This window comes from Emydura macquarii, unplaced genomic scaffold, assembly GCF_026122565.2.
Source record: "Emydura macquarii macquarii isolate MOO-44397 ecotype Brisbane River unplaced genomic scaffold, CSIRO-AGI_Emac_v2 contig_3343, whole genome shotgun sequence".
Lineage (NCBI taxonomy): Eukaryota > Metazoa > Chordata > Testudines > Chelidae > Emydura > Emydura macquarii.
Genome location: NW_027133480.1, coordinates 1733339 through 1751366, shown reverse-complemented (window position 1 = coordinate 1751366; position 18028 = coordinate 1733339). Strand labels below are relative to the sequence as shown.

Sequence of the window (18028 nt, the reverse complement as noted above, 5' to 3'; positions counted from 1 at the left end):
TTTCCACCCTTGGGCCCTGAGAATGTTGAGCCTAAAATTCCTAGTGCTACGAATGAGAAAATACAGTAGTCACTGTTCTAGAACCAATAATCCAAGGAAGGCTTGAGACTACTTGGTTTTAAACTAAAATTTTAAATTACTAAATTTAAAAGGGATCCTGTCAAGTTAAAAGTCATGTTTCATTACAAAGAATGCTCTGCTGGATAGTGAAAATAAACTTGAAGGTTTTTAATTTCCGACTCGCATAAGTCTGCTAAATTTGCAATGCAGACACTACAGGAAAATGTTTGTTTATAAATGCAAATGAAACCTCTGACTGCAAATCACTGACATATTTCTATCCATCGTTTTGAGAAAGCTTTCTCTTTATTTACATAGGTATAATAATTCTACACAAACTTATATGGGCCGACAGTGTCCTTTCAGGTCTCCAACATTAGTGATATTGCTCCTTCGGGCCGTAGTGTAGGAAAACAGACACTCTGCTGGAGACAGATGAATGATTGTTGCAGCTAGAGAGACGCCCAGTCATTTATCTCCTCATTAATACTAGTGATGGAAGCATTAAGATCAATCATCCAGCAGTTTTATAAAAGGCCGGCAAATCCATCTGCTCTTTTTATCACGACTGCTGAGTTTTAAATTTTTCAGCACTGATGCAAAGCCCAGAATGCCCTCTGAAGCCTAGCACTAAAGCAGCATTTTAGCACCTCTTCCCCCAACGCTAGACACAATGCAGCAGTTTTAGACTAGAGAGAGAACCTATGTTGTTCCTTGTTCACTACATTTGCTATGGCTAGAATTCATGTGGATGGAGCACTGTGGCTTGCATGTGAAGGAGGCTGGCCATTAGGTTTTCACCATTTGTAATTTTCACCCTGATTTTTCATGTTTATATAGTTTTGCTCAAGGCCCATTGAAAGATGCTCCTAATTTAATTTGTACTCCGCACACTGCTTGGTATAGTGAACAGGCGTCATTAGAGATGAGAGAGGCTGCTGCTACTGAAATCCGTCGCGCAATCACAGGTATCTAACTCTTGTCTTTTTATCTTATGCATATTCTGCATGTCTATTTTGTAATAACAGGCAGCATGAGTCGGGATTGGACATGGTGCCAGGAGACCTGGTCTCTAACCCTGGCGGTTATATTGGGCAGTTCATATATGGCCATTTACACAGGTGCTGAGCATCCCCAGCTCTCACTGAAGTCAGTGGGCATATATCGCTACAGGAGGGGAAGGTGTGAAAGGGAAGTTCAGGGCATGATTTTTCGGAGGAGCTGAGCATCCACAATGTCCAGAGTTGTGGGAAATGATCTTTACTCTCCCTTTGTAAAGCACTGTGAGGCTGATACTATTACTGTTATTACATGGAGTGTAGTTTTTATGAACAGCGCAGCACGTGGCTGCCTGGTTGACACAGAGCATATGTAGGTAGGGGTAAGTTCAATCATTGCTTCTTTTAAAGCAGCAAACCAAAACTGTTGAAAAATAACCCTTTGACACTCAATGCTCTGATAACAAATCAGAATAGTCACACAATGCCTCCCAGAGGGCTTTGGTGACCAAAGGCCTTTGGGCACTTTAACCATAAAGAAATATATGTCCCAGCTAAAATGCAAAGTCACCACAGAGTAGAGCAACGAGGAAATGGCCAAGATCCAGTCCCCAACTTCCCTCCCACATTTGGAGCAGGTAACATGATCACATAATTGAGGAGACCAGGAGGGCTTGAGCCTTAGCCAGCTGTAGTCCACCTACTGATCACAATCACCCAGTGCTGACAAAGGAGGGCTCTGCTGCAGTGTACCAACTGATGTAACCTAGTGCAGCCATGAGGTTGCACTGGAGACTGAATTAGTGAGCAGTTAGCCCTAGATCCAGAGGACTACCTGGGTAACAAAGCCCTATGTCCCAAAACCTCACCCTGTGGGTCTTGCCACAGGCACAGCTGAACTTGACTCAAGAATTGAGCCCATTATATGGACAGACTACATGTCATTACAGCAAAACTTTGGCACTCTCGTTCTTCGTTTTGCAACTGAAGTTATCTTCTGTGGTGCCGAAGCTTGTTGCCTAGATCCATCTCTGCAATCAGCAGAAAGTCAAGTTACAGGCTTTTCTTTTTTTCTTTCTATGCAGTAGAGGCACAGCAACCCACTATGCTGAACTGCTATTCTGGCTCCAGCACAGTTGGGTTATCGAAACCAGGCCACACTTTTTGTGGAATGTGATTTTTTCCCAACACATGCAGTAGAAATCAGACAACAGTAGCTCATTGTATCTTGATATGGCCAGAAGTTGCTTAACACTTATTTAACTTTAATAAATGTATTCCAGGTCGCATCCCAGAAAGCCTAAGAAACTGCGTGAACAAGGAATTCTTTGTCACAACAGCTCCTTGGTCAGTAATAGATCAGCAATCAATTCATCCAGAGCTCAATGGTGCCACATACAGGTAAGATGGTGAAAAGTTTTTTCACAACTGTTTTATACAGACTGGAATTCCATATGCAATAACAATGCTGCTAGTAACTATTTTTTAAAAACAGCTCCGTGGAGTTGGCTAAGTAGAGGATCTGCAGGTACAGTCATTCAGTAGGAGTTATCAGCACTGCTCGAATTATTTATTCTATAGAAATCTTAGGGGTTTTTTTTAAAGATATTTATTGTATTGAGACGTCACAGCAGCTGCTGATGGTGCATCTCCATAAATGGGCCATGCACAGAGTCTCTGTTGATTTGTGCTGTACTTCTGTGGCAGGGCTTCAGGCAGTGTCAAATTAATCTGTTTAATCTAGCCATTTATACCACGCTCATCACCATGGCCTGAGAAGCTGATGGAAAACTTGAGACTCAGCGTATTATTCTTCCTAAAAATACCCCAAGACTTTCTATAAGCAGCTGCGGAGCTCTTGCAGAGCAAGGGATAGAACGATCTGAACTATTTACAAATAAAAATACCAGAAGAAGTGTGAAGTGGGTGCCAGGGGAATGATATCGGGAGAAGATGGGACTTCAGGCAAAGGCTCACAGTGCAATAAAACACAAATGGGCGCAGGCTTTTGAGAGAGAAATACTCAGCAGGGGCTTTGCCCTACAGCGCCTAATATCCATGCCATGCAGATCATGTTACATTAGTATTCTGATAGGGATATTGTTGGGTCAGATACTTAAGCCAAGATTTTCACAGGTAAGAGGCTTAAGACTAGAGACGTCTACATCCATATTTAGGCACCTAGATTTTCAACAGTGCACCCTGTGGTTTTAGAGTCAGGGTTTTAGCTATACAGAAACAAGCTCTTACAAAACCCAGAGGCCAACAGAAAAGTTTCCAAGATTTTTTTAAAACATTTTAGAACGTCCCATGAGAATACGTGTTTATTTTAAATTGCGGTTTTTGTCACCAGAATACTGCAGCAATGTGACTGGGCAGGAGGACTGGAAAATGAAACTAATTTCCCAATTTTCTTTGTCCAACCTGAGAGAAATGAGGGGGAGAGAGGGAATAAACAAATATCATAAACAGTGGAAAGTAAATGAGGCTTTTTAAGTGCTCCCTCTTTCAGTGTAAAGCTGGTTTGTTAACCAAGGTTACTATATTTTATGAGGATAGAATTTGATAGTCCCTTTTTAAGTGCACAATTCTACTGGAAGAAGGCATCTGAAGAATGAAATTAATTCTAGCATGTACATCCTCATAGCGTCTATTGGCCCTCCCACAGCCCATGTACCAAAGAACTCCCTTCCAGATTATAAAATCCACGTGTGGGGCCAGATCCTGACCTTTGTTATAGTTGCTTTGCATCTCACAATGTTGCTTTGCTACTGAGTTCTTGGCCAGGGCTGTATATTATTCCATTATGGACTACAGCTTAATAGTACAAGAATGTGGCATCATTTTAATATTTTAAAAGGGAAGGCAGAGTCGATAAAATGTCCATAGCCATTTGTGTAGCTCATGACAACTGTCATCAGACACTGCAGTAATTGAAGGGGGGAGGAACTGGAGTAAAGTGTCTGCTTTTTAACTCTGTATTAAACACTCATAAGAATGAATGAGGCAGTTCAGACAACAGTGGTGTCATACAGTACAAAACAAATATTGGGGTAGATGCCACTGTTACCTGGAGCAACTCATTTTATCTGGACTCTACAAAACTATTCATGACTTGTAGAGAATATAGAATTTAGTATTAAAAAAAGTAGCCAAAATGTTACACTTGGGCTTTCCTGTAATTACAATGAGATGTGCCATAGCAGGGTGTGTAACATATTGTGGTTACAGGTCCTTAACTAACACAATTTTTAGTGTGCCACACAACTACACACTGCTTATTGTGTAACACATTTCGATACAGTGAAGCAGATATATGTACTCTGAACATATGATGTGCAACACAGATTGCTAACACTATATTTTCATTGGTGTAGATCAACCACTTTTGGAGTATGCTTGCCCACTGTAAAATATGAGCGCATTTTTCAGGTGTAGCAGTAGAGGCCAGACTACCAGGTATTTTAATAAGATGCAACATGTGTGTGTCCATACGATGTGTTGGGTGACTTGGTTTGGTTTTGCTCATGAGCAAAGTTAACAGTTGAAGCCACAACTTGGAAAACGTGGCCAAAATGGATCAAACTTTTTAAGCACAGTTGGTCTAATTTAGGATCAAGATCCTTGTTCCAGTGGAACTAAGAAGCCATAATTGACAGTAGCCTTTTCTCCCAAATCAGTTAGGATGAAACCATCTATTTTCTTTTTCACCTTCACCTCTGAGTTCCATGAAAGTCTAACCTTGCTCCTGAAATTTCTTACCCACCATCTTTTCTTTTATACCTTGCCTGCTCTACTTCATACCAAATCTACTATTAACTGCATCCTACTCTAATGACTGCCTCTTGCTCCTCAGTCTCTTTGAGCTATGTTGTCATTGCGGGGCAGAGTCTGTTGCATCCCCCTCCTCTGCACTTTCTTCCCAGAACTACGAGAGTGGGAGGAATGGACTCCATATTTGGCCCTTCCTCCTGTTCTACAATTGCTCTTTGACCAGTTTCAGTTGATGCCTTAGTTTCAGCCCTCCAACCTGACGACTTACAGATTCTTCTCCATCATATTCATCTTATATTTCTTCTTAGGGATCACATTTTCTTTGCAAGCTCAGCATCAGTTCTGCTCTCTATCTACATCTCTTCTTCTCTTTATTGTGGTTGAAAAATGCCACCATTCCTCCTCAACTAAGCTAACCGTCATGATTTTGCTCTTACTGCCTCCCTCCACCGCAGCACTCCAGTGAGATCGTCTTTTTTTCCTTCTTAACATCTGTCCATCTCTGCTGCATGCCTTGGTCATCTCCTCATGTCTACTGTAAACTCCACCAGTCTGCCCTCCATGTTTATCACCATATTTCCTGCCAGATTTTGTTACTACATCATCTTTAGCCCATTATCATTCTCCTTCATGCCAGGCTCAAGATATTTGTCCTTATTCTCCTTCAAGGTTCTGCATTATTCCACCTCTCTGCACCTCTCATTTTACAAGCCCAGTCTCTCACTGTGCTCCTTCCTCTCCTGGGTTTGCAACATTGGTTGTTAGCCCCATGCCTGGCACAAGCTCAGTGCTCGCCTACAAACTGTCTGCCACATGCTGGCTTCTGCACTAGTTCAAATGAGACCATAAAGCTGTCCTAATTAAACAGCTGAGGAGTCCACAGTATGCAAAATTCCAAGCAAGGGCTAGAGATTGTGGTGGAGGGGGCAGGCTAGGGGGCATATTTACAACATTGCTACTTTCTAGAACCTTGCTCACTTAATTGCTGTGCTATGTCATAGTGAGCACAGTACCCAATGTCGCTCTCATCCGCTGCACGGTGTTCGCTCAGCCCAGACATTCTCCTAAACATTGCTAGCACCTACCTCAGCTAACTCAAATGTCTGCCCTCCATCTAACATCCTTTGGCTCATGCTTCTGCACCCTTCTCTGAAAATGTAGCCATTGAAATGTTTGCCTGAGCCTTTAAAGCAGTGTAAGCTTGTCCAACTTAACAGTTGAGATTGTGCATTAGTTTTCATGCCCTGTGAAAAGGGTTGAATTAAAATATATTTTCTCCACCTGTCATTTCCTATGGAAAAATAAGTGGCGAACAGACATTTTATTCATCCATCCAAACTAAAGAATATTTTCGGGTAAAATGATGCATCCTTATGACCGTCAACTGGCCCACCACTATCCTGACACTCAGCAGCCACACTAGAAAACAAGCTGTGTGTTAAATGTTTTGTGGGAAGGTAATAAATTGAACAGCATACCCATGGTTCAAACTTAACTGCAGACTTTACAAGGGTCTTTTCATGTGGCTTCTAGAAGACTGAAATGTTTCAATTTTAACTGGTCCAAACTAGTTGTTCTTCCCTTTAAAAGGAATTACACTAATAGAATTGGAATATTCATCACCAACAAATATTTTCTTCTGCGAGTGGGCCTAGGTCACACAGCACACCTGCTGAAAGTTAGGGACAATTTCATGGAGCTCACTGCTAGGATACACTTGTTCCAGAAAATGTACTTCAGACCATGCTTTAACATGGTCAGCAAATTTGTTTAGATCCTGCCCAAGGGAGCAGCTTATTTCTATGGTTAAGACCACTGAAAAAAGTAGGGGTAGTCATAGAGTCAGGAGGAAAGCTCAGCTGTAGAGACTGTACATTATTTTTTAAATTAATTCAACAAGCCTGGGTGGGAAGATTGGACAATGTGCAAAGTTAAGCACAGCAGGGCATTTATCTTTAAAGGATTTTAACTAACTGGCTTGCAATATGCCTGACAGAAGTGTATGAAGTATGCCTGATGGTGAAAGAAGGCATCTCTGCAGTTTAAACATTAAATACATTTACTATATTTTTCTTCCCTCACCCTGCAACCAGTTTTACCCACTGCAAATAGTAGTTTTTCACTTCTTGCCTTTTTTTCCTGCTAGCTGGGCATAGGAACTGGATGCTCCTGTTCCTGAGGTTTTCAAAAATGCAGGAGTAAATAAAGTTTGAAACAAACACGTGGGTAATGACCAGTGGTGAAAGCTTCTTGGCATGACTTACTGTTTCTACACAAATGGATAGACTACACTAAGGGGGCAGCCGGTAGATATGGAGAAAGACTGAAGTGATTTGGAAAATAGATGTGCACAGGCCCCGCTGGACTATTTTACTTTAAAAATTTAGGTTTGAGTGAACAGTAGGTTGGTTTTTTAAAAAACGCATTAGGTATTAGAATAGTCCTACCTTGATGCTAGTTTAAGTGAATTACAGACACTAAATTAGCATATATGGAGTGAGAATAGAAGTTTCAGCTGCCTTAACTCCTTCCAAAACACAGGTCATGTGTTCTGGTCATGCCTTGATACGTGTGTCTTTCTACCATATTTTTGCATAGTGATGTAATTACTTTTTTTAAAAAACCCATTTCTTCCTAGATATCCACCTGGCATGGTCAGTGTCGCACCTGGAGGGATTCCAGCAGCAATGGAGGGCATCATACCTGGAGGCATCCCCATTACCCACAATCTTCCAACAGTGGCACATCCTTCCCAAGCTCCATCTCCTAACCAGCCTACAAAACATGGGGACAACAGGGAGCACCCTAATGAGCAATAGCAGCTAATTGAAAAATTATTCAATAAACTTGGGACCAAGAGACATTGGAAAAAAGTTATATAGGAACTAAAAAAGGAATTTGATACAAAATTTGTAACATTGATTTTGGACAGATGCATCATTGATGTTCCAGTGTTAACTACGATGCGATAGCAGTCAAGACTGGGGAGAAACCCTGAAGAAGTCATCTGCTTACTGAAGTGCTGACAACTAGAATGATATACATTAATGATCAGCTTCGGTTACTGTGTGTTAAGTTTCCTTCATCTGTGCATCAATCACACGAATAAAATAGATTTCCTTCTCAATCCCTTGGGAACAGCAGGGCCTATTCACCTGCATTTACAACATTACATCAAGCAAACCTAAAAGAGTTAACATAAGAAATTTAAGAGGAAACCATCATGTGGCTTCTGCCCTTTCTTTACTCACTTGTCTGATTACCTCTTTTTACAGGAGGAGGAAATACTGGTCTAGAGATGAGGAGAAAAAATTTCTTGTTGCAGTCCTAGCTGGCCAGTAATATATTGGAAGTTCTCTTGATAAAGTTTAATTATAGCCATTCAGCCCAGGAAGCTTAGGATGGGGAAGGTCAGTGTCAGAGTTACAATAGCCCCCCTCCTAAACCATGAAAATAGAAATGTTTCTCTCATCTGACCATACACTGAATAAAGTAGCTGTAAGTTCAGTTATGCCCTCTAGCGATGCAAAAAAAAAAAAAAAATATATTAAGTTTCACACACTATTTGTACTCAAATATATTTTCTCAGTTTTAAATCTGCAGCTATTTTATCGAGTGCAAACATCTTGAGCTGGAAAGGGTTCAAGAAGAATAATGTTGCATTTCCTTATGTCTCAGGAAACACTTTTTATGGTAACTTGTCAGACTGTCTATGAACAAAACCCACTTTTTTAGACATTGATAAAGTCTTCTTTTCTTCACATGATATTTTATACAAGAACACTTAATGTGTTATTAGATGTGACAGATTTTAACAAATCCTATTAGATTTGTATCAACTAGTTACATGTTATATTCATAGTCTTTTGTGAATCATCGCCTTTTTGTTTAAAAAGATGGCCTATTTTGAGCCTTTGTATGGGGGGGGGGGGTACATTCCTGTTTCTGTGACAAAAAAATCTTAACTGTCCCCAACAGAAAGAACAATGGCTATCAGAAGTATGTTTTGTTTTAGTGTGTTACCGTTATTGTATTTGTTTATTGTAAAGGTGGACATTTAGCGTTCAGTGCAGTTTTCAATAAAAAGTGATAAAATTTCTGTAATTTCTGACATGTAGAGCCCTCAATGCAATTTTAGTATGCTTAAAAATAGAAACCCTCTGAGAATGAAAAAGTAAGCTATAAATGTGAATTGAGTATTAGTACCCACCTCCTTGAAAGAGACCTCATGACTGCACCACTCTCACTGAGGTAGGGCAAATCTTCAGCTGGTGTAAACTGGCATAGCTCTATGACATTTACCCCAGCTGAAGATCTGCTCCAGGTTTCTACTCCACCTGTAGATATTTATAATTTAGAAATGCTGGAATAACTCAGCTGAAGCTTGCTGTTTAGTTAGATGTTTTAGAATTAAAAGCAGCTGAGAAAAATCACCTGCAGTACCTTCCATCCCATGACTTTGGATACATACCTTGCTAATATTTAAATTCTGTGCAACTTTCATTTAAGCTGCATATTAAAAAACATGACATCATGAACACTTTAGGAAGCAGCTGGCCCTTGGCAGTTCAACTTTTTAACTCAAATCTACACTACACAGAGAAAATGTTAGCAAGTTTCTGGAGAATCAAATTTAAGCCTGGATGAGAAGCTCTAGCAGCTTCAAATCTCACCGCATGAAGGGGCCATCCTTGTATTACTACTGTACCCTTTTAAAATGAATTAACTGAATGCCATGCATCCACTTCATTAGGTGGGGGCAAATATCTGGACATGGGAAAAAAGGTTGAAAGCAAGAAGTTTCTAGTTACAAAACTTTGTATTTTTTTGTTTTAAATTAAATGCAAAACTAGTTACCAGCTTCAAACATGTTACAAAGAGGTCACATGTCATAGGTGTATGACTATCCTTTTGTCAATGATCTAACATAGCAAGTATGAATGATTATCCATAAACACCAGCATAAAGAAACCAGGAGAATAAAACAGGTTAGCTAGAGAGAGGACATTTGGGAAACATGAAAATGAAGGTAAAACAAGAGAAAACATTTAATTCAGGTTGTCAAGCTTTAAAGTGACTATTTTAAACGTAACTTGTTGGTACTGTCCTTGGTTTTTATAATAAGCAGTTCCATTTCAGATGGGTGTAAATATTGTTCTATGAAACAATCATTTGTGCCAGTGGTTCCTAGTGCATCCATTGCCAGCAGTGGATTTTGAATCAGGAAAAATCAGAGTCCTGGCACAAACCTTGCAGAGAATGGTAGATGCTGATGCTTTCACCCAGTACTTATAAGACTAGATGCAATTCATAGCAAACTTAGACAATAGTTTCCAATTAAGATTTACAGTTCAACAAGAACTAAAAGGTGAATTTTAAAAAATCCAAATGTTACAGACAAAGCAAGCATCACAGTAACAGGCTTCAGTTTTAAAACAACAGAGTACTTCTGGGGTTGTGGCCAGTACAGAGGGATTCAACTATCTGTAGTGCAAACACCAACAAAATATGCATGGAGTAGGTTATATGGAAAAGGGGAGAATCTGTATCCACCCTGACTTAAGACATATTACTGGGTTCAAAGCAATGTGACGGCAGCATACTGCAAGTTTTTTCAAACTGAAAAGTTAGTATGCAAGGCAAGGGGAGAGAAATGTATGCCAGGTAGCTGCTGCTCAAGACTTACGCCATTTGTTTTACCAACAAACCAATTTACTGCTTTTTTTGTACTAATGCAAGGAAAGCAGGAGGCCCTTCCATTAATCAAGGATAACATGAAGCAGTTCATATACATAACAAAGGCAATAAACCTGGCATTTTTTTTTTAGAAAGTGTCACCACTTCATACAGTAAAGCTCACAAAAGTTACTTCTCCTTAATCAGTTAATTAAGCAACAATAGGAATTCTGCATTCTTCAAAATGCACAGCAATACTACTTTGTTAATGGAGTATGAAATACATTTAGTAATGCTGGTCATAAACTATGCTGTAGCAGCACTCTGCCTGATTTCAGCATGTCTCTGTTTAACATACTAAAACAAAAGCAACATAGGGATTAAATTCTACTAAGGAATACATTAATAGTCCAGGACAATTGCCAGATTCAGAGGGGCAAGAGTTTGAAATGAAAAGCCACATACTATGTAAGCATGCATTGCTGTAAGCATTCAACAGTAAGAAGCCAAATAGTAAATTTAATATAGGCTGAGTCAATACAGGACTTACCCACACAAGTGAGTGTTTGTAAATCTTAAGTATGTCAATGTGGAGCGATCATCAATTAATGTACACTGGCTATCATGCTGGGAAAAGGCCAACTGCTTACACCTTCATCTACTGTAGTGGGTAAGGTGCAGTATCAGCAAATAAACCCCAACTCATTTAACTAGGAATTTTTGTTTTAAAAGTCTCACATGATTTTTGGAAACACAGTGAGGCTTGTTAGCCTGAACATGTCATTTTACAGATTAGAAGAAAACAGTAATGATTAAGGAAACTCTACAAAAAGTATCAGGAGCATCAATCTGTAACATAAGTGAGGCATAGATAGTAGACAGTCTGGGGTTTGGTTTGCTTTTTAAATCAAAAGCTGTAATTGATTGTATAGTAAACGGATATTAAATCTCTTTAAAAATAAAAAGATGTTCATTTCTTCAAACTCACTCAAATTTGGGTGCAGTCCACCTATATTGCTGGAGGCAAGACAAGGCTTGTTTTTGCAACCATTTGGTTGGAGAATGGCAGAATAACAAATAAAAGTAAAAACCTATTTCACAAGGAAGTTATCTGAACCTTGCTTCTTCTGACTTGCAGTAATATTCTGACATTTGGGGGAAGGTATGTCAATGAAGCAAAGTGTTTTTCTGCTGTTTTTGTGTTTTGTCACCACCACTTCACATAGCATACTGAAATGAATAATTAGCTCTTAACTTATTTAAGTTACCCATTGGTCATGGTACACACACTGTAAGATAACAGCTTGAAAGAATGAGGACAAGTATCAATTTACCTCACTACTGCATTTAGAAAGCAAACAAATTAAGATTGTATGTTAAAGGTGGAACCTGTTCATTATCTGTGATTCTCCTATTTTCACTCCGGCAGTTCATACATATACTGCAAAGAAACATGCGTTCTTTTACCTGAAAATCTGTGCATGCACCAATCAAAAGAGACCTAATGGCCAAAAATATGAAGACACATTTCATAATAAATGTCAATGAAATCTGAGAGGGGAAAACTGCTAACTTAATACAATATTTCATTATTTCTATATTTTTGGTGTTTTGTCACCAAGATTATCTAGGAGTTGTGCACATTTCAATACCATCTAAGCAGCATTTGGAAGAAAAAGCAGCAAGTTCTTTAGTGTTTCCATAGCCTTAAACTACACAAAAATATGCACTATGGGTCTTCTTTCAAAATTCTAGGTCATCTACTGCAAAGGTCCCTATCCATCAGCCACACCAATATTTTCAAAGTGCTTATTAAAAAGATGATCTAAATTGCACTGTATATGTAAAACACTGACATTAACCTTCAGTGTTTCTAAGCAAGTTTGGTTTAAGATGAACTTTAGCCATTACAAATTGCATGGCTGAAGTTATCACATATAATAAATTTTCTACTGATGAATATACTCTGGACTTACACTTTTAGGAACCTTACATATTAAGTATGGCCACATCAGTCAACATGCAAGAAATTTCCAGGTTTACATAGAGAAATATATAATACAGTGCTTTTCAAAAAACCACCTTAGAATGAAGTTTTTTAAAAAAATATTAAAACTGCCAAGAGTTCTCACTAAATTGTAATGATCGAGGAGTGCCCCTTGTAAAAGGTAGTTTTCACTTGCAATGTTTAACTAAGGTGAAAGACTCAATGATAAAATGACACTGTACATATCACAGCAAGACTGGGTTTGGACTATATGAAATTCTCAAATCATGCTTGAATCAGCAACTCCACACAAAATTCCTTAGTATGTAATCTCTGGATAAAACATTTTAGGTCACTTTTCTGAATAAATATTTTAAGCATACTGAAGAAAGACTATTCTTAAATGTTACAAGGTGAAATATTAATGGACAGCAGAAAGGACTATTTATCAGAAAACAAATGTAAGTTCACTCAATGAAAAATTTAGCTCTTCTTCCACAGTTTGTTCCTTAAAGATTTGATTTTATTATAACGGGCACAACAGTAACTAAAATATTAATAAAATAATGAACTTGTTTGTATGTCTGACTTGCTCTGGATAGTTTGTGCAAACCAAAAGCCTCCCCATCTGACCTGGGCACTAGTGAGATTTCACATAAAATGGCCTTTCGAGGAAATGTGTCAGAACATTTAAAAAGTAATGTAGAATACCAAGTTCTACTGTAAAAGTAAATCTCAAAAGGAACAAATATCCATCTAACATGTGCTTTCGTAAGTGCCCTTATTTGAAAGAAATTTCTCAATAATTTTAAGATGCTGGTATACTTTTTTCCTATTACACAACTTCTCACACAACCACATGCGATACGTTTATAGACAGATTTACAACTGGAAAGAAACAAAATGTTTTGTCTTGATAATAAAATTAGTTTTTTGTTTTTGTTTTGTTTTGTTTTTTACAAACTGGAGTCCAACCAACTTAGCTCTCCTCACACAGCATATGAACCTCTATACTCTCCCCATGTTGGTAAGAAAAATCCTTTGCAGCACGTTTCTGCTAGATTTAAGTCAATCCATAACAAACTGCTAGAGTACAACTCTAACTTCAGGGTCATCAGACACTATGCATTGTTACTTCATTTTTATTTCATCATTCATCATCATCATCTTCATCTTCCTCACCATCAGAAAGGGACGTACAAGGCCGAATCTGTCGGTAGCGGTCAAGCCACTTCTCTACCATTTGCGTGACCAGGGGATGATTGCGCCGCCGAGAGCTTTTCTGCATAGCAACAAGGACTCCACCCTCTGTCACACAGCAGTCTAGCCACTCTCTGAGCAGCTTTTCTTGCTGCTCCTCATTACCTATCTTTGGGGACAGAAAACAGACTCAGAATGAAGGTTTCAAGATTGCTGACAGCTTTCAGGAAACAACCTGTGGTATATTCTGTGACATCTGAGCTGAAGCAGGAATACTGCTCTATTGAAATGCAATTAGTGGGAAGTAACATTTCATAATATTTATCAGTTTCTTTGGCTTCTCTTTTTTGAAAGTTTAATCTAAGTGCACACTCACGTTTTACAGTTTTTTTAATTGTTACATGAGTTATTACACTGAACTGTACTTGCCAGTTCCCCCCTCCTTCCTAATCTTTCAAAAATCCATTTCAACATGAACTTTAGTGCAGTGCAAATATTTGTATGTAACAGACTGTACAGATACAGCAGACCATTCTAAAACTAATGGGTCTGACAATGTGCTTATACATGGCAAAGCAATCCTTACAATTTTAGTAATACTGGACTCTAAACTCCTCTTCTTGAAGACATTGTTCAAAAGGTACATCTTGCCACTTAATAGTCCCTTTTAGAACTAAGATTATATACTACTTCTCCTTTCTCTACATACTGACTTCTGTGGATAAGGATCCATGGCCATTTTTTATCTCAAAATCCTCAAATATGGCTTTACACTTAGCTACAGTGGTTCCCTGTCAGTATCAGCAAACCAGTATAGCTAAATTAGAGCAAAGATGTATATTATACTCTCTCTCTTAGAGCCTATTGGCCAATAAATAAGTTGTACTCACACCAGGGCTGAATTTAAATTTGTAGTTTACTGGGTGCGTATTCTATTTTAGTTCACTGGGTGCCTATATGTGGGTCCATTTCACGGTTATTGCATTTGTATTTACACATTCAATACACTTACCTTCAACTTGTAAGAAACTAAACAGACTTCAAAGGTATGCAAAGCATCCTTTTGAACTGACTCAAATTATTGGGAAGAGAGCAGAAGCAAAAAAGCTTGGGTGTATTTAAAACTGCAACATGTCAGACTGCAAAAGAGACCTCCTGTACTTACAAATAAGTGTGGAAAAAGCTATCAGCCACATAAATATTTCTTACCTCTTGAGCAGAGAGGAAGTGAATATGCAGTAATTTCCTCTCACTATCGACCAATGGTAAAAAAGTAATGGTAACATCATCATCAGTGTTCAAGTTAGCACCAGCACCTCGATTGCCATAACCATCATTCTCCATGGCAACCAGCGCAGAGAAATGGCCCCTTGTATAGCCCAGAGCAATAGGACTTTTCCAACAAAAACTCTGTTCCCATAACAAAGGCAAATACACACCTAGAAATAAAAGGAAAAAGGGATAAGACAGAACTGGAACTGGAGCCCTCTTTTACATTAAAATGATTTTGTGTGAGGGGGTGGGGGGACGGTGGCAGATAGGGGGAGAGGAAGGTTCCAAGATACTTCTGTTAGCTGAATATTAATACATTATGGACATAAACACTCAACCACAATGTACCTGGCCGAAGTTAAAATGGCTCAGGCTTTCCAGTATAGTCAACCATTACTGGGTTAGCATGAGACTGCAATATATGTACTCTAATCCAGCGGTTCTCAACCTTTTTTCCCCCCGAGTACCACTCCGGTCAGGTAGAGTCAGGTCGAGTACCGCTTCACCTGACTGTACCTGGCCAGAGTACTACTCGGAAAATGAGCGCAGTGAGCACTTTCAATCAATGCCCTCCGCCGAAACCCTACAGCCATTTGCCCATTTTCGGGGCGATCGGCGAAAGCAGGGTTTCTCGGCGGTGGGGAGGTGGGGATTCGGCGGCGGAATCGGTGGCGCGGTTTGCCTCGCGTACCACCAAGCCGGCTTCCGCATACCACTAGTGGTACGCGTACCACCGGTTGAGAACCCCTGCTCTAATCCATTATAGTACAAGTTTATACATAGATGACCTTTCAATTTCAGACAGTATCGCAATTCTATTGCCCTTTACAGTACAATAAGCAACACCAGTAAATAATAGAGCAGTAATAAGATTTTATATTTGGTAACCCCTTAAAACATGACAAAACATTCCACAGCATAAGAGAATAAAACTACACTTGTGTTTTCATTATTTTCTTAAACCACCAAAATTTTTGCCGTATGTTTTCAGAAGGTCTTATTAAAAGAATCTTATCACATCACAGGATTACGCAGTACTGAACTACATGGCAAACTTTCTCTGTTTGGCCAGACAGCCTTCATAGGCACTGTGTATTAATGGGCTGCATCAATTCTTTCTATCAAATTATCAGAGAAACACCAAAAAAATCATGCTATTTGCTTAGATGAAAACAGACTAATTGAAACCTAGAGACTAACTGTTGGCCAAAAAACCCTAACAGCAACTAGTTTCACATTCCACTTGCAGAAATAAAATGAGTAAATTTCACTGCTGGGACTTTTCCTTCTAGACACACGAGTAATTCTTGATGTGTACACGCCTACAAAACTACTCAAGCAAAAGCATGCCTTACCTTGTGACAGTTTATCAATAGCTGTGCGTAAACCAAGTTCATATGTAGCACAGCAACTTTTCACAGTGTAGCTGCCTTCAGCGTATTAAGCAGCTATGGCTGCAACAAAATACGAGCCATATCTTTGCTCCTACAACATTCATGGAACACTGAAGCACTGAAGGGCAATGCAGCAAAGGAACACTAAATACTTGCGTACAATGAAAATCAATGAACTAGTCTGCATATTTTTACACGCACTTCCAGGTACTCAGAACTGGCCATGTTTGGATGACAAATATAACAGGGAAGCATAAGATTATTTCAATTTTCTTTTAAATGTTTCTATTAGATTTAATCTTACACATAATATCATTGAATCACAGAATCATAGAAGATTAGGGTGGAAAGAGACCTCAGGTGGTCATCTAGTCCAACCCCCTGCTCAAAGCAGGACCAACCCCAACTAAATCATCGCAGCCAGGGCTTTGTCCTTATATATATATATATATATATGTTACTACTACATCTAAATTTGGGGCCAACTCCAAATTGAGTGTCCCTTTAACATTTTGTTAAAATTAAATTTTTGAACTTTAAACAATGGTCAACTTTACATTTGATTAACTTGATTTGTAGAAAGATGCACAATGAGGATGAGTTACAAAAACCCTACATAGCTTTAGACAGCAAAATATTTATGCAAAGAAATAAGTGGTGCAAAACGACACTGAAGATACATGTTGACAGTCAAATGTAATGGAAAATCTGCTATTCCTGGAAATTAATTCTGCATGAGTATTTAGGCAAATGACTTCATATATTTTTAATCTCAATATTTGCTTTACTGAAGTCCCAAACTCATGAAGCATTAATTGGAAACTAATTTATTAGATTTTGAGTGCTTCCACTTCAAAAGATGCTAATTACAATTTAGTTTCTATGAAAATTGGAAATTAAGTAACATGAAAATTATAAGACAAAACAACAAAAGCAATGACATTCTGTTGTCTCTGTCTTTATCCCATATCAAAAACAGGATATTTCAGACATGCAACATTATGATTTGACCCAAGTCTTCCATCAGAAATAAAATGAAAAATATTAAAAGGCTGTTCTCATCTCCCATAGAAGTGTTTAGGTCCTCCCCAGCCCCACCTCCTCCCACTAAAAGTTTGGCAGTTAACTTTTCGGTCAAATTTAGGATTTCATGGGGACCTGCTCTCACATTACTGATGACAGGGTCTGTGAGGGGACCAGTGGTGAGAAAGCTACAGGAGGGAAGTACCAGGAGCACATAATCAGCTGCTGCCTATAGACTTCCACAGCTGTCACCCAGTGAAAAGAATCCCCAATCCATTAACCTCATCCAAACATCCAGCAAATGTAGGATCCTTCACAAGGCCCCAGCATCTAATGGGGTGGATGGTAGCCTGAGAATGAGGCAGGGGAAGGAAACAGCAGCAGCTGCCAACATATTGCCGGCTCCTCTTCTCTGAATCTCCTAGGCTCCAACAAAGCAGCTAGAAAATACTCCTAATGTTAGCAGCTGGCAAGAAAATGGGAGGAAATTCAGAGTGGCCAACACATACTAAACCAAATGAAAAGTGCACACGGTGGTTGCGGTTGATACCACTGCCACCACAAGAAGTGGAGGCACTGGTAAGCTACTAGGAAAGATGGAAGTCTTAATCCAACTCTATTTCCTCAGACTGATGGCCAAACTA

At 39.0% G+C, this 18028-nt stretch overlaps 2 protein-coding genes across 6 annotated transcripts in view; one reads left to right on the top strand and one right to left on the bottom strand.

The window, feature by feature from the left end:
• Positions 1-7959, top strand: part of CTBP2 (C-terminal binding protein 2) — a 206240-nt gene extending 198281 nt beyond the window's left edge. For 3 of the 4 annotated variants that reach the window (XM_067533416.1, XM_067533415.1, XM_067533414.1), the window contains 3 exons: positions 901-1028; positions 2342-2459; positions 7471-7959. In XM_067533416.1, the coding sequence (XP_067389517.1) occupies positions 901-1028; positions 2342-2459; positions 7471-7651 (427 nt within the window). In that variant the 3' untranslated portion in view covers positions 7652-7959. Of the gene's footprint in view, positions 1-900; positions 1029-2341; positions 2460-4435; positions 4518-7470 lie in introns of all 4 variants that reach the window. The other variant, XM_067533417.1, reaches the window with a different exon arrangement.
• Positions 7960-9856: 1897 nt separating this feature from the next.
• The window catches only part of ZRANB1 (zinc finger RANBP2-type containing 1), a 110519-nt gene continuing 102347 nt past the window's right edge, over positions 9857-18028 (bottom strand). For both annotated transcript variants that reach the window (XM_067533419.1, XM_067533418.1), the window contains exons 10-11: positions 14905-15134; positions 9857-13864 (exon numbers count right to left, since the gene is read on the bottom strand). In XM_067533419.1, the coding sequence (XP_067389520.1) occupies positions 13646-13864; positions 14905-15134 (449 nt within the window). In that variant the 3' untranslated portion in view covers positions 9857-13645. The remainder of the gene's footprint in view (positions 13865-14904; positions 15135-18028) is intronic.